A 16198-nucleotide genomic window follows, 5' to 3' on the forward strand; every position below is an offset into this window, starting at 1 on the left:
GACTGCTTCTTTTAAATTGCTGCAGTTGCTGTATGTACATACATACTAGCATGAGATATGAATTCATTGGATTCTCAAAATGGGTTACCATCCATATATAAGATGAGAGTCGGGACATGAACCTGTGACGGCTGGTGACGGCCAGGACCCGTCGACTACAAGTCGATCGTTCTTACACAGAACCATCGCGTCATCCCAAACAGATATTAGTACCTTCATAACCTTCATTTGCCATTTGTTTACAGATCTCGCTCCGCGAACCGCGATGAGTCGAGGTTAGGTTAGGGTTAAGTTGGCACGCCTTGAGGAGGATTTAAGTTGGCAGCAGTGGCTCCGGCGCAGGAAGAGACGCGACGTTCTCCTGGGCCGCTGGCGTCGCCCCGTACTTCCGTTTCGCCATCTTTTATCTCGGGGAAGCGTGTGCCGTTTCGCGTCCTGCCTTATCGCGTAGTTTTACGGACTACTGACTTGGTGAGTACCAAAACGCAATTCTCATCTTGTCGCCGGGACCGTCGCGGTCGCGCGGGTGCGAGCAAGCGGGCGCGGGGAGCGGCGGAAACGCGTCCGAGCGGCACGGCACGCCAACGTCGAGCTCGACGCGGCGTTTCGGCTCGGTGGCGATCCGGCGCCGTCCAAGCCGGTCTCCTGGCGCGGCGGTTCGTCGGCGTGCGCGCGATTGCAGTCGCCGGTATATTCCGGCTGTCGGATCTCTCGCGATTCTCGGAAACGTGATCGCCGTGGAAACGCGCGTCCGCCGGCAGTCGTGGATGTCCTCGTCGCGACGCGGGCGTGATCCCCGGGGATCGGGCGAGGCGCCGCGTGAAATGCGCCGCGCCGCCCGTACCTTCGATCGCCGCGCTTCCATTGTCACGAGGTGGAAGGGTGAAGACCGCCGTTTTCGGCGCGGTCACGGTGACGTCGCGACGCACGTATTCTCCGTTTCTCTTTCCTTCCGGTCGTTCCCTTCCTCTGGCGTTTTATCGATCCGAGGGGGGGGAGGAAAACGCGCGTCGCGGTCGCCGGCGTGTCTGATCTCCGCGAGCTCGTCGACATTTCGCGAGCGATAATACGTCTCTGCGTGTCAATTGCGTCGCGTCACCCGCATGTGACCAAGGAGGGGAGGGAGAGACCGACGCCTGTCATTAATTTTTTATTTTATCGTCCCTCCGCGGCGTCGGGAATTTGCACGCTCGAGAAGGCGGTCCGCAAAGTTATCGACGCCGTGGCGGGACGACGCCTCCCTCGCCGCCCGACGCGGTCTATCGTCCGTCCTTGTCGCTCTCGCTCGATCTCGGCCCGTCGCGGTAATTTTCCATCGCGCGCCGGCTCGCGCCTCGGTATCGTTCGCGACCTCACGTTCGAGACGCGACTCCGTTTCGGGACGATCGCCACAAACGACGCATTGCATTTCGTTCTCCCGTCATTGTGTTTTCCGGTCGCCTTGCGCGTTTCCTCGAAGTTATAATAATACTTGGTAATGCACGCGAGCCCTCGGCAAGTTTCCAATTGTTGCGTATTGTTTTGCGGCAAGTGTCGCGTAATCCGCGACTTTTGGCCGACCACCAGTGGCATTGCTCCGAAATACGGTTCGCTTTTCGGTCCGTGTTAAACAGTCCGAATCGGAGTTGTAATTTAGCGAACGGAGCGGCAAGTTATTTGTTTCTTTCTTCACTGGAAAATCGATAATCGAGCGAATGACTCATCGTGTTTTTTTTTTTTTGCCGACTTCATGAAAATTCGGCATTAAGCAGGCGGACAAAGCGCGCTGTCATACCCTGACGTTATTTCTAAAAATATCTCGTTCAAGTATCGTGAATGAATGCATGTAGATAATCACCAGGTTGAATGAATAATAAAATCTTGTTATTTTTTTATGCGATTTCATGTTTTGGTTACCAAAGTCAAATTTCAATTTCAAAAAAATCTATATTTGGCTAATGTATGCGATGATATTTAAGGAAAGAAAAATTTTTTGCAAGTTCGAAATTTGTTATTTTTGAAAATTGAGACATACAGGCAATATTGATTTGTTTCTTGATAATAAGAAATAGGAATTTTCTTTTATTTACACATACATGCATGCATCAGAAATTTTTAAAGCTTTGGCGCAATGAGACTAGGAATCAAGATTTAAATTAAGAATTGAGAACAGAAAATAATTTCTTACTAATTAAGAATCTTTTTTTAATGTGTATTTGCATGCGTAAGAAATTTTTAGAGAAACCAGAAACCATGAATTAAATATGAAAAATTGGAGCGGAGCATCAATTTCAACATATACAAAGCTGTGCTTGAATGTACAATAAATTCATTGTTTCCGTTCTCAATTCCGTATGTTTAATTCTTGGTTCCTTTCGTCCGTTGCGTCGGGGCTTTGTTCGCCAAGAAACGATACGAATACCATTCTGTGGCTGCGTTCCGTCTTCACGCTCCCGGCGCTTACAGGCGTTCACGGAATAATTTTATACTTGCGTTTATAAAATGTTAAACGAATGATAAATCATGCTTACAACGCGCGAGTGTTAAGACGAAACGCAGCCTGTATCTCTCGCTTGTCAATCGAGAAATCTGGTAGATTCACGTCAATCACGCGCCGGAAGGAGGCAACGCGTAGAGAATCGCGAGGAGTATACGCGTATGCATACGCACTCTTTCCTCCCCGCTCCCTTTTGTCGTGCGGCGCAGGGAAGTGCGATATTTCCGATTGAACGGTTCGTGGGTGGCGGTGGCGGCGGCGCGATTCTCCCGCGCTCGACCGGCGTCGCTCGCCATTGGCCCGCACGGCTTCGTCTACGCTCGACCGGCGCCGCTCCCTATTGGCTGGGGCGACTCCCGTCCGAGTCTGTCGTCACGGGAGCCGGCGAGTGCGCGGATGGGTTGCGGAACGCGCGACGCGACACTGGGCGCTCGAGCGACGCGGCAAGCGAGACGCCATTACTAACGTTGCGTTTCCTCGGTGTGCGCGCGGTTCCGTGGTTACTCCTCTACTACTACACAGCGACGAGACCGGGCATCGTGCGAATCCCGTTCGTCGTTTCAATCGCATCCGGCGAGTCGCGTGCGATTCGGTTTAGCCCGTGAAAATCACCGGATTCCCTCGGTGGTTCGTACGCCGATACGATACCGTGAACGCCGTGAAGAACGTTCGACGCAGGTACGTACTTTCTCACGTAAGATCGCCGCGACGATCTCTCGGTCGCGCGGCATCCGCAGCATCCTTGCACAGCGGCGGGAGGGAGGGGGGGCGGGCAGTTATATCGCCTCGTGTACGTCGCGGAATAAGTTGAAATCTTCTCGAGGCACGCTTGTGAAAACCGTGGGAATGATTAACGCGGGCGGACGCGCGCGCGCGCGCGCGCGTGATACGCGTAAATTAGTCGTCAGGGGATCAAGATGGAGGAAAGGGAAGCGTCGGGGATCGAAGTCGAAACACAATCGCGTCGCCTCCTTTTCTTTCGACTAGCCGGGCCGAGATGGGCGCCGTCTCGCGCGAGGTTGCGCCATCGGGCGAAAGACATCGTCGCGCGTCCTGGAGCGATGTTTCGAGAGACAACGTGAAGCTTGTCTTAACGTTTCGGGGGTAACCTTGAAGAGGGAACTCCGATTTTAGTAACGATTGTCACGATTATTTCGGTGTGGCGGTATACGTTGAAGTTGACGTAGATTAATTATAGAAATTAATTTAATCCTTCCGTGGATGTTTGCCACGGATGAGTATGGGAATTACGTCCGTAGCATCGAAAATCCACATCCGCCGGTATCCCGGCTTCCATTACCTTGCTTTAACGACGCAACGCTATGCGGCGCGGGCGTCTGCCGGCCGAATTCTATGGCGGAATGAATATGGCGGAGACGAGTACGCTAAATGGATAATGGATTAGCGTTGTGAGATGTGTATCAGGAACACAATGGTTACATATAGATAATTGAGTGAAATTACACGTTGTATTGGTTGAGAATTATTATTGCAAAGAAATTGTCTTTAAAGTCAATGTAATTTATTAAATCTAATATTGACTATTCATTATCTCGCAATAATGCCGTCAATAAACTTTATTGCATATCTTTAGATTCAAACGTTTTAATAAATGTATAAAAAAGAAAATAATGCAAGATAATTTTAAACCCAATTATAAATATAATTTATTACAAGTGTATTTTTATATTTGTTCATTGATATAGCTGTAAAAAGACACAAAGAATTTCTCTTATATGTATATCTTTGATATTAGGTTCTTGTACGAGCCGCAAAATGCCGGGTTTTAGCAGCGTTGGCACGTTTAAAATCTTCATTGGTAATTTAGCCGACAAGACCTCGAACGCGGATATAAAGCCATTGTTCGAGAAGTATGGAAAAGTCGTGGAATGCGACGTGGTAAAGAATTATGGCTTTGTGGTAAGTGGCACATCAGTCGAATCAAATATTTGAATCGATACGATCAGACAATGATATGATTATCAAAATTGATAATGACGAAGCGAAATCTTTTGCGCAGCATATGGAGAATGAGGAGGCAGGCCGAAACGCGATACAAAATCTGAATGGGCACATAGTTCATGGACAACCGATCAAATGCGAGGCTGCTAAGAGTCGTAAGGGACCCAACACTCCCACGACGAAGATCTTCGTGGGCAATCTTACAGATAACACCAAGGCGCCGCAGGTGCGCGAGTTGTTTGCCAAGTATGGCACCGTCGTCGAATGCGACATCGTGAGGAACTACGGCTTCGTTCATCTTGAGGCAACTGGCGACGTGAACGACGCCATCAAGGAGCTGAATGGACAGATCGTGGATGGGCAACCGATGAAGGTGCAGATCTCTACTAGTCGAGTGCGACAGAGGCCAGGCATGGGTGATCCGGAGCAGTGCTATCGATGCGGACGAGGCGGCCACTGGTCAAAGGAATGTCCCAAGGGCGGAATGGGAGGTGGACCAGACAGGAATGGATACAGAGACCGAATGTTTGGACGTGATCCATATCCACCGCCGCCGCCACCACCGTTCCTTCGGGACCGGCTCATGGGTGGTGGCCGCTTTGGGGTAAGTTTTCTCTTCCCGTCAACGTTTCATATTTATACTGTACGCAGTATAAATAGTATATTCGGATTATCCAAGTTATCGCGTTGATGTATAGCGTGGGTGATCACATACAAGAAATCTTTTCCTCGTATTAATTTTCTCGGGATTTCCATCTGTTAACAGGATTACGAAAGCTACTACGACAGGCGCGGCTTCGAGGACACCAGGGATCTCTACGAGAGGCGGTTTACGGGTATGACAGGGCCCAGTGACATGGGAACTTCCATGTGCGGGCTAGACTTTCCACCTCTACCACCAAGACGAGACCAAATGCCTCCTATGCATCCTCTAGGTATGGGATCCATGCGTGACACTGGCTTCTCCCGTGGTAACGAGTATGGCATGTTCAGCCGCCGATCACCCCCTCCAAGTGGCAACAACGGCCGGTTCAGGTGAGTAGGTACCCGGCGTACCGACTGCCCATTCGTCCGACTTAACATTGTGAACGTTCCAGGCTGGATTAACAGCTCATGCGAATTGGGGTTTCGGTGATTCGTCGACATTTTTTCTTGTCTGTTGCACACTTTTCTTTTTCTTATATAGATTTCAGCTTGTATCTCCTTATAGAATATCTTTCCTTTATTTTTTTTTTCTTTTTTATTTCCCATGAAATAGTGAATATTAAGTTATGGATATAAGCGATCGCGAATCTTACAATGTTCACTTCATATCTATTTCATTATAAACCTCTGTCCTTTTCTCAACGTTTTTTTTATTAACTGTATCACCACTCTTTATCTCTTCCTTCTTCTGTCTCTTCTTTTCTATCGTCGTATGTTAAACGGAACTTCTATCTGACAATTATTACCGCGCGGCACAACGCATGATCGTTATCGTCTATGCAAATATTACTTTCTCATACTTGAGATTTTAAGACTTTTAATATTTTTATACACACGTACCAGTGTCGACCCGATGCCCACATGAGTGCAGACTCCGTCGTAGTGAAATGTTAATTATATGACGCTTGGACGTTTCTGTACATTCTAAATTTCAGTGCACCTCAGGCGTACCATCTTTGTCCATGAACGCGGGCAACCCTAGAGAGACAGTCCCGGGTCAGCGTTCAAGTCGTACAAGAGTAAGTCTTTGACTCATTTTGTTAGCGAGTAGTCACGCCTCGTTCTTGTCGCTGCAACAACAAACCCGCGTCAGAAATATACACAATAGCAGCCGCCTACGTCGTCTGCGTCCCATGGTGTTCGAAATCTTTTTTTTCCGGGTCTCGACTGATTGTTCCTTGAACATGTCGACTGCTCTTCTAGGGATGTCCTAGTTCATAGACTCTCTTGATCCATGGCATTAACTGCGAAATTGGCCTGTATGTCTCTCACTGAATCCTTTGTGTTTCAAGCGCTCCCTATTACGTACATCACTCAGCCGGGAGTGGCGCGGAGGCCTGGGATGAAGAAACGTACCTAAGGAATGCGAATTAGAATTTCTTGATCGCACTACCGCGAGCCAGGATGCGCTCTGCAATTTTAAACGAAAACTCGTATACTGTAGATAGAGAAAAGAAAGAAAAACAAACAGGGCTGGCGCGATTTTGGAATGACGCATCGAATCGATTGTCTTTGAAACGTGTCGTAAGTAGAAACCAGCTCTCCAGACGATTTGGATCAGTAAGTTTATATCGGTATCTCCCATAATCTTTCCAAGTTTACTTTCACAAACTTACGAATATAGACTTGTAACATCTATTCGACCGGGTTTACTTCGATTCAATTTTTCCGATGCGCACACTTTTTTTTTTATTAACTCCAATCGTGCACTGTCTTTAATAGTAAAAATACTGGCGTAATAAATTTGTGAAAATGTTAAAGGTATTAATTTAAAAGTGACATTAAAAGTATTTCCATTATTTAAATTAAGCAAATCTTAGCGAGATATTTTTCTTTTTCTTTTTTTTGTAACGATAAAATGTATATTTTTTTCCTTGTGTGGTATATGTTTTGCAGTTGTAACTAAGAGTTAATTTCTCGTTTTTTTTGGAGTTTTATCACTTTTTTTTATTGTTTGATAACTTTTCTCATTGAATTAAATAGTCAATTACTTTAAATAGATAAATTTTCAATTGAAATTGTATCGGCAGATACAGTAATTTAAATATGCTAAAAATTTCGTAATAAAGCACAAAAGTTATGGCCTATTAAATTACATATTTAAAAATTATAAAAATTTAACTTGAAGAATAAAAATTATATCTTACATATTCGGCCAGATCGCGGAATTGCGCGAGGAGGATTACAAAAATATGGCGAAGAGATGATTGTCCGTGTTTTCTTAAAATTGCAATCCATAGTTCTTGAAGTTGACTTCTACTCACGAGGTTCAAAGCTTTTCATGTATGTAAATCCATTCGTAAAACGTTCAAATAGAAAACAGAATTAATTGAATTTCTCAGTTTTTCTAAATACTTCGAATTTGTTGTTGCACGTTACCACCTCATTACCCCATACTATTACCCCATCCCAGCCTGGGCTGCAAATGGCTCTTATTTTTTATAATAATACTCTTGTTGGTTTTTTTTTGCGAGAAGCTGTAATATTGACAAGTCGCATGGGTTAAAAATCCAGTCTACCGCTGCCTGCCTCATATGACTAAGCTACATCCCACATTCTCCCCGTCGGCCCTTCACTTTCACGATCGAGTTGTACAGATAGCGAAATTAGTGCAGATAGTTGTTTGCATTCCGCTGTCGTAGGTTTTTGTAGTTATTAATCGTTCATTGCGTTTTCTGCGCTGAGTCTGCGAACGATGATTAATCATGCATCATCGAAGATATTTGTTGAATTCACCTGACAGAAGATTAAAATTTTTTTCTTACATATGCGCGCGCGTGCGCGCACATACGTACATATATACGTGCGTGCGTGCGTATATACGCGCGTGTGTCCTGTATATCCGATGTGCTGAAGAGATAGGAAATTTCACACAGTAAATTTGATAATTCAATGACCTGCGTATTATACCCCTACAGTTTTCATCCCGAACTCTCGAAATAGCGTTATAGGCACGAAACATTCCGTCCTGATCCCAAGTCGACAGTCATATTAGGCGAGGCACGCGATTCTTGCACGTGAATCTATGTATATACAGGGACTAATTCACAAAGTTAAGCCTTGGACAAGGGAGCCAGTATAATGGTATATGTTGATCTGATCTCATTGGTAGATTCGATTATTTATTATACCGCTGTTATAGTAGAGGCATGTACGAGGACTTCAGCCGAGATTCGTTTGAAGAGCGTAGGTAAGTAGAGTGAAGTGCCTGGGGTCATAATACCACGCCCGAATTGAAATCCTCATGCCGCGAGATTTAGAAACAATGCTAAGCCGCCCTCTTATTTATGTCACGATCGTGCTAAGGCAGTGCCTTTGTTTCTGGCAAAAAAAAATTTCGATATTCGTTTGTCTTCTGAATATCTTCCGAGATGTATTGACAATCAATGAAAATTTATGGCATATGAAAAGTGAGCTGTGTAGATTTTCAGTTATTAGTAATACATTTTGGAACGCATCATTATTCCCACTCGTGCAATGAATTGTGATTAGCAGGAATTTACGTCAATTATTTAATAGCAATGGTCGAAAACATTCTCTGGGAATATTTCACTTTGTTCCATTAGAAGCTAACAATCGCAAGACATTTCGAAACGCGCGATCGTTCATAAAGAAGAGTGCTCGAAGGATGAAGAATTTGAACGCGAGTTGCGCGAATATTTCTTATCGTAAAAAAAAAAAAGATTTAGCGAGAAAAACGAGGTATTCTCCGAGCTGAATGTCCACTTCCCTTTTCTCTCATTATTTTTTTATTTTTTTAAATCTTTCTCCCTTCACTACTATTGACAAAATTTCACTCTACGTACGTGCTCTGTTACTCTACATTTCTCAATTTTCTGTTTTCTCTCGTACCACGCAGATATATTACCTTTTAACATTTAAAAATCTATATCTGTCCGTGCTTTGATCCGCATCACCGATTTCGTGACTGACGTGACATAATTTTGATTACCAGACCGGGATTACGAGGGCCATCGCCGTCGCGCCGGTTCGCACCATACTAAATCGTCGCGTCGGGCTCGGATCGGTCTCTGTGTCGGTCGTCGGTCCGTCGGGTCTGTCTGTCGCTAGCAGGAAGCCTCGGAACCGAGATACTCTTGGCCGTCTTGCGAACTGCACGCGTGAAGATCTGCCGCCCGCTCTATGAGAAAACAAGTGCTCTACCCGCAGTGCGATCTGTTTAGACGAAAAAAAATAATAATATTAATAAACCTCCCGAAACAAAGATAGAGCAAAGCAAAATATAGCCAGCCGAAAATTAGCACAGACACGTTAAAATTATGGGAATTATCGTTCCCCATCCGACGAATCCTTCGTATCTTCCCCGAGACTCCCGGCTTATCTCGATCCTTTTTCGTATCTCTTGTTGCCTATTCTGACCCTCTTAGTATCCCTCCCTTCGTCATGTATTTGTATAAAGTCAGGTATCTTCGACGTGTCAAGAAAAGGATACGGCTCCACCGCGGACACTTCTCGATTCTCAAATAGGAAACGTCATTTCTTTTCTCATAGTCTCTTGTTCTCTTGGGAAACGGATTCACATTTTAAATATCTTGAGTAATTTGAGGGAGAAGGAGGAAATGTAGGATCGATGAAACTTTCCAGTAGGGCCGTATCCTCGCAGCGGTCGAATCGCCGATCGTTTTCGGGTTTTCTGTGACGATGACTCATCCACCCCTCCGTTGCGCAACAATCGATAGACTTCGTAGTTACGCGCGCGTTACGCACCTTCCCCGCGGAAATCGCTGGATGAGGAACAACCGCTTGGCGCAGGCATTGCGTGACATCACTGTAATTTCATAACATTTGACAATTTTGTCGTGATCCGATGTTGTCGGTCCCTCCCACGCGACTGCGTCGTCGCACGTGGACACGATCATCGCGCGTTAGAGATAGACGAAACAAGCAGGTAGATTAGATCCCGAGAAGCAAGTGTCCGCTGACCGTGATCTTGTTCAGTGCGTCGAAAACGGATGCGAGACTCGTCGTCGGGAGTAGCGCGAGCTATGACGAGATGTCCCAGAGCGGTACTCGCGGTTGGTCCCCTTGAGAAATTTATGATCTTACGCACGTGCGCTTGTACAAAATTGCGAGGTCTTTAATTTACATCTCTGTACAAAATTACTCATTAAAAATAATGCGCTACATGTCCAAGCGTATAATAAGGAAATTCTCGTATTGACGCAGAAAAAAACTGACGAGAACGAATTATAGGGATAATGGTATGCCTCGCGATTTTGCTTTCGTCGCATACCATTACAAATTGTCTCTATTTAAACGTTTCTCTTTTTAATTTTATAAATGAGTAGATGAAACAAAAATGATGCGAATAATTAATTTTATCTTCAATTTTCGAAACGATTTCTTAAATATAAAAAATGAAAACGTGTCGTCATCTTCCGAGACGACTTTACGTCACTTTGAGCGGCATTTCTATTTTCCACGAATAATTTTGTACAGAGATGTCAATTGTAGAGCTTACGATTTTAGCGTTTTCGTGAAAATGCATCGGGGAAAGACGTAGATCGTGCTTAAAAAGGGAGAAAAACAAAAGCGTTCGCCGAAATCTTTCCCCAAGTAGGGGGGGGGGGTAGCGTGCGGGTCTGACCATTTAAGAAAACCTGTTTTCACAAACGCTGTTTCCTTCGCTGCAAAAAAGAAAAGCAAAAAAAAAAGAGTTATAATTGGACTTAGACCCGGTAGGATGCGCCGATTCTGTATGGAAACCTAAGTGGCGGAACATTTATCCTTAGCGTATAGTAACGTAATCTTTTTATTAACGTAGAATTAACTCTGACGTAAAAATAAAAAAAAAACGTGCTGTAGTCTGTAATAATCGCACTTCCGTTTTGTTCGAGCGTAGAGACTTGCTGTAAGCTTTTTTTCTCTATTCTCCCGTCTACGCTTTTTGTTTTTTTTTGCTGAGAACCGATCGTATTTTTTTTTCTTAAAGATTATACAAATTATAACCACGATATATATTGCTAATAATGATGCTGAATATAAGAGAAATGTAATAACATGTATTTGTGAAATTCACAAGAAAAAAAACGACGTGTATTGCGTGTTTCTTTAATTATATCACACCGACCGCTCTTTCTCTCTCTCTCTCTTTCGCGACGTACCCTTTGCCAGCAACGACAACCATCCAGAAAACCAACCCTTCCCTTGTCGCACCACGAAAATCTTGATCGGTACGATCGGACGCGCGCTTCCTTCGCTGGCTTCCTGCGCGTCGCGCGCGCGTTTCCGCTTCGCACTGGCTCAATAAATATTTAAAAAAATAAAATTTCCCCGTCAAAATCTCGACCCAAAGCCGCGCGCGGCGTGTTCGCTCGTGCTATTCTGTCTCTCTTTCTCTTTGCTGCCACCCTTGTGCCACCTTTCATAAATCTGATTGTCAATCCACAGGTAGAGTTCTGCGATATTTTTTCCATCGAGCAAAACTCTAACTGCTTCTATCTTTTTATATCTTCTATATTTTTAATTGCGATGTAGTGCAATTTTCTGTTTAGTAGGAATTAATGCTTTTGGATTTTAATCGTGTAAGATCGTTTAATAATTTTTTTATAATGATTAGAGATCAATTAAAGTTACAAGTTTGTTTTTACTGATTTATAATTAGATCAAAGGTACGATTGAATTAATTGATCAAGTTATTCACTGTACAATATTAAACTTGTATGTGAATAATCATTTAGATTAGACATCCTAATCTATGAAGACGTTGCACTATATCGTCAATATTACATTGGAAATTAGTGTTTTTTCATGATATTATCGAGGACTATTTCACGTTTACGTACGCACAGTCCTGCCTTGATGGCTATTTTTTTTCTGTCAGTTCTGTTATGCAAACTTCTCTCGAAGCCTCGAACCTGTCTTTCATTTCCGCAAATATTTTACTCTCTAGTAGGGTGGGAAAAGTAGGGACGAGAGATGCGCGTCTAATGTAATGCATATATAAACGTAACATTTTCGTGTTGGTTGGGCACGCATTCGTGCGTCGATTGTGTCGCTGATCGTTCTCGGATTTCATGAATTATGTTCCCTTCGTGGCAAACATCAATGAAAAATTTGAATTGATGCATGCTTGACGACGAAAAGATTTTCAACATTCACAAATATGAGATGTTACAGAATTATTAGATATCCTATCAATCACACAAATTCCGTGAAAAAAATTGGATCGATTTTAACGTAGAAAATTTTATTTTTTTGTATTTTATATCTTACTTTTAAACGTAGGTAAAATATTTGAGATTGAAACTTTTTAAAGTGCTTAAGACATTTTTTTAACTTAAATTTCTTTTGGTCTAAAATTCTATAATTTTTTATGTGTCAAAATCAAAATAATTTGTATATTTTCGTGGTTTGTCTGAAAGGATTATCCGATGGTTCTCTAATACTTTCTTATTTACTCCGCGCAATATCTTTCGTGCGTCTCACGTGTCGCTTTGAATCTTGATCATTTTAAAGTAAAGAAGTCAATCTAAAAGTATAGGGTGCGTCTTATAATTTCTCAAAGTTCTTCGACGAATCTTTACACAATCTCTGTGTGTTATCTGCTTGTTACTTCGCGCGAACCATTATCCTATTAATATCAAATATTAAGCGATCTATTCAAACTGAAACGTTGTCGCCGATCCCCTTCGTTTTTAAGCCGATCGCTTTACGCCCGACGTATCTGCTTTTCTCTTTTCCTCTGTAATTGCCTGTTTCAGTCTCAGTAGTCGAAAGCAGGGATTGCAACGCGTTATAGTTTCATAAAAGCTCAGGTTTCGACGCTGTAGATGCCGGGAACAGCGATTTTTACGATATATATTTCCCCACCTACGGCATCGGAAATTGTAACGAGACTATATAACGGTTTCGATCCTTGGTTCCTCTATCTCTGCACTGTCCTAAAGAATTAAGGGCCGTCGTAGCGAGATCCGCCGAACACTTAAGTGAAATCGTTCGTATGACTGATGCTTTCAGACCAATTGGCACCGCGGATGAGGTGGTCGCGCACGAGCTAGCATATAGTGCGAATAAGTCGCTTCATCACGCATACACGGACGTGGAATACTAATTCTCCCTCTATATGTATTAAAGCAAGGGAACACCGGGGAAAAAATATAATATCGGATTCCGATATAAGCCTGCCCTTCTCACGTTTAGTAACAGTACGAGATGAGGTTTTGTTTTGTACGTTTTTTTGTACGTGTCTCACACTTACGTGTGTTTTTTGCAAATTCTTATTTTTTAATAAACGTCAGAACATGTGCGTACGACGTCTCCTTGAATTGTGATTGAGAATTCACCCTTTCTGGCTGGCTCTCTCGAACTAGGCTGAGTTTGTCCGTCGAAAACGATTGCATCGTTTGTAGATTGAAACACGAAACTGAGAAGAAGAAAGTTTTTCGATCTATAAATTCAATCGTTTATCGTGCTAAAAAAAAATATATTTTTTTTATTTTAATATAAATAAGTACGTATTTACAATATTAATCTATCGACTCTCACAGATCGTTTTCTTCTTCTCATCTTCTTAATCTGTTGTCCCTATTCCGTAAACACAGAGAGGAAAGATTTGCCATCCTTTCGCTGCATTCACATTTTTAATAGTACAATTATCGTTCACTTGCATAAATTCTCTTTCGATTAAAGCCAAAGTTAAAGCTACTTCCAGAGGTACCAAGCGAACACGGAAGTAAATGTAAATATATGACGGAGTGAATATTCCTTTTTTTTTGTATATCTTAACCCGATTATTTTGTCGGTATGTACATGGTAATACTCATTGTTATGTGCCAGTCAAACTTGCAGACTCGGAGGTTGAGCAGGTCTACAGAATCGGACTTGGCTGGAGATCGCTTTTCCACCCGACCAACGGCAAGGCAGAGGCGACTGGCCACGTTCTGTAGCTTATACGCAGTGTGTCACCCCTCCTCCCCCCCAAAGTTACTTTAAGAGACGACGCGCAGTGTGTCCTCGGAGATAACCGAGCGAGCCTCTCTCAGAGTGACTTTGGAACACGAACGTGTAGAACCAGGCACGCTACTCGATCATCTCTCCATACTGAGATGTGGTGAGCAAACTGCTGTCCGATAATACGTAGACTATTCCGAATCCGGGAGGGGAGAAAAAAAAAGAGAGAAGGATCGGCCGATCCGAATCCCCAACTCCCCTTTTCCAAGTTGGCGCGAGAGAGGAGGTCGGACCTCCTGCCGTCCGCGTCCGGCTCGGTCACAAGAGTTGCGAGTTTGATCGGTGCATAGCGAGTATGTCACGACGCCCGTTAACTTTGGCTTTACCGTATCAATGCCACGGAACCGTTTCGTCGAGATCGGGAGACCACGGCGCATGATCGTCGACGAGAACGCATATACACACGCAACAAGATGCCTCAGAACCAATGGACAGCCTATAATTCAAAGCTTATAGTCGAAAGGTCCAGGCTATATATTAAGACTTCAGAAATTACTGTATATCTCAACAACTTTTTAAGTTCAGAAGTATTTAACAATTACAAACGATGCTATCCAATAACTGGTTTTGAGACAGTCTTATTTCATATTACAGCCTCTTCTTTTTTTTTCAATTTTTTTTTTGCGTTATCCCTTCACAACTAGCAATTCGCTTAGGTATGAACCCCCGGACCCGCGATACGTAGGCTTGACGTACTTGACGAGGCTCGAGGCTCGTTGATGCGGGTACGCGGGGAAAAAAAGAGATCTGCGATACACCGAGTCGCGCGCGCGTATAGCACACGCGTGCGGGAAAAAAAAGACTCGGGGGAGCATGGAGTCGTCACACACGACCGGGAAGCTTCGTCGGATATATTCGATACGCGATGTATCGCTGTAGTGCAAGCACACTCCCTCGAGGATTACGGTAACGTCGGTGCCGCCGGACTAGTTGTCGGATAGCGAAGGTCTTGGCCCGATGGTCGCAGCCTCTCGCTCTCGTAGCCCATACGTGGACGTGCGAGATTCCGGCTCGTCGTTGTCGTCGCCGCCGCCTTCGTCATCGCCGCCGCCGCCGTCATCGTCGCCGTCGCCGTCGTCGTCGTCAGCTTCGTCGTCGCCCTCGTCGCAGTCGCCGCCGCCGTCGCCGTCAACGTCGTCTGTAATAAAGTCACGCAGCCCGAGTTGCAAACGGTTCGGGACACACGCTGGTCGCCGAGAAGCTCAACGAGATGAGAAGTTCCGAGCCCAGTCTCTGTAGCTAGATCGCTGAGATACATTTCGGACACGCGCCGGCACAGACTCTCGCAGGCGCTTAGAAAGATTAAAAAAAAAAAAATGTACCCAGTCCCTCTCGGCGGAGTTCTCACTAGAGACATCGTGGAGATCGTGAATCGCCGATCGGATCCGTGCACCGGATTTTTGAGAGACACGGTCGGCACAAGAACCCGAGAAAAATGTACATATAAACGGGGACGCACGTCGTCGGGACACACGGGTTTTACCCCCCTTGAATCTCGCGTGATAACGATACACACACGTGTCGGTCATCGGCGGTTGCCGCATTAAACGGAAAAAAAGCGCAAAACCGATAGAAACACGCGACAGCAGGGATTGTAACACGCTGTATTATAATATGATATGTGATATAGGACGCGATGATAGCCTCTACGCCGGCATCGTCCACGAAGGATGTACCCTCGAAAGGAGCGAGCGAGCCGGGCTCGAGGGACAAGAGAGAGGGCTTCAAGTAGAAGTGACGCGAGAGGTCTGGTGGAGGAGCGACGTGGTGTTGCGAGAGGTAATTGTCCATCACCGCACTCTTATACCACGTCGTTAAAAGAGCGTCGGGAGAGGGCGAGTCAGAGATACACGCTCGAGTAGAGACGTGGGGGTTGCGTTACCGCATCCAAAGACGCGGCTCCCAGCCTCCCGGTATCGTTTCGAATACGCGTAAAAAAATGAATAAAAGTAACCAAAAAAAAAAAGAGAAAATGACACATTAATTCACCCCACGTATTTCATCCGAACGCCTTTGAGAGTCCTGTTTTCTTTCTTAGGAAAAGCGGCGCTTCTTAAGGGAGAGCCCGTCTCTACGAGAGGA

The 16198-nt window shown here is 44.6% G+C and overlaps 1 protein-coding gene across 16 annotated transcripts; it reads left to right on the forward strand.

The window, feature by feature from the left end:
• The first annotated feature begins 358 nt into the window (after positions 1-358).
• Positions 359-15832, forward strand: LOC105457222 (RNA-binding protein lark). Of its 16 annotated transcripts, XM_011701769.1 has the most exons (7): positions 360-471; positions 4233-4396; positions 4497-5042; positions 5205-5274; positions 5374-5473; positions 8286-8333; positions 13124-13419. In XM_011701769.1, the coding sequence occupies exons 2-7, from the start codon at positions 4253-4255 to the stop codon at positions 13215-13217; spliced, it is 1002 nt and encodes a 333-aa protein (XP_011700071.1). In that variant the 5' UTR covers positions 360-471; positions 4233-4252; the 3' UTR covers positions 13218-13419. The 16 variants fall into 16 exon arrangements, 11 of the variants coding, with proteins under 11 accessions (XP_011700063.1, XP_011700071.1, XP_011700068.1 ...); XM_011701761.1 differs by having other exon boundaries at positions 359-471; positions 5205-5473; positions 8289-8333; XR_975367.1 differs by lacking the exons at positions 8286-8333; positions 13124-13419 and adding exons at positions 6079-6162; positions 15747-15832 and having other exon boundaries at positions 5205-5473.
• The last annotated feature ends 366 nt before the right edge of the window (positions 15833-16198 follow it).

This window comes from Wasmannia auropunctata, unplaced genomic scaffold, assembly GCF_000956235.1.
Source record: "Wasmannia auropunctata unplaced genomic scaffold, wasmannia.A_1.0 LD335328.1, whole genome shotgun sequence".
NCBI lineage: Eukaryota > Metazoa > Arthropoda > Insecta > Hymenoptera > Formicidae > Wasmannia > Wasmannia auropunctata.

Excerpts from the sequence above, each read along its gene's own strand:
- LOC105457222 (XM_011701759.1), top strand. The coding sequence starts at position 4,253 with ATGCCGGGTTTTAGCAGCGTTGGCACGTTTAAAATCTTCATTGGTAAT. Across the intron at positions 5,043-5,204 it reads TGGGTGGTGGCCGCTTTGGG|GATTACGAAAGCTACTACGA; the intron begins GTAAGTTTTCTC and ends ATCTGTTAACAG. Across the intron at positions 5,474-8,285 it reads GGCAACAACGGCCGGTTCAG|TAGAGGCATGTACGAGGACT; the intron begins GTGAGTAGGTAC and ends CCGCTGTTATAG.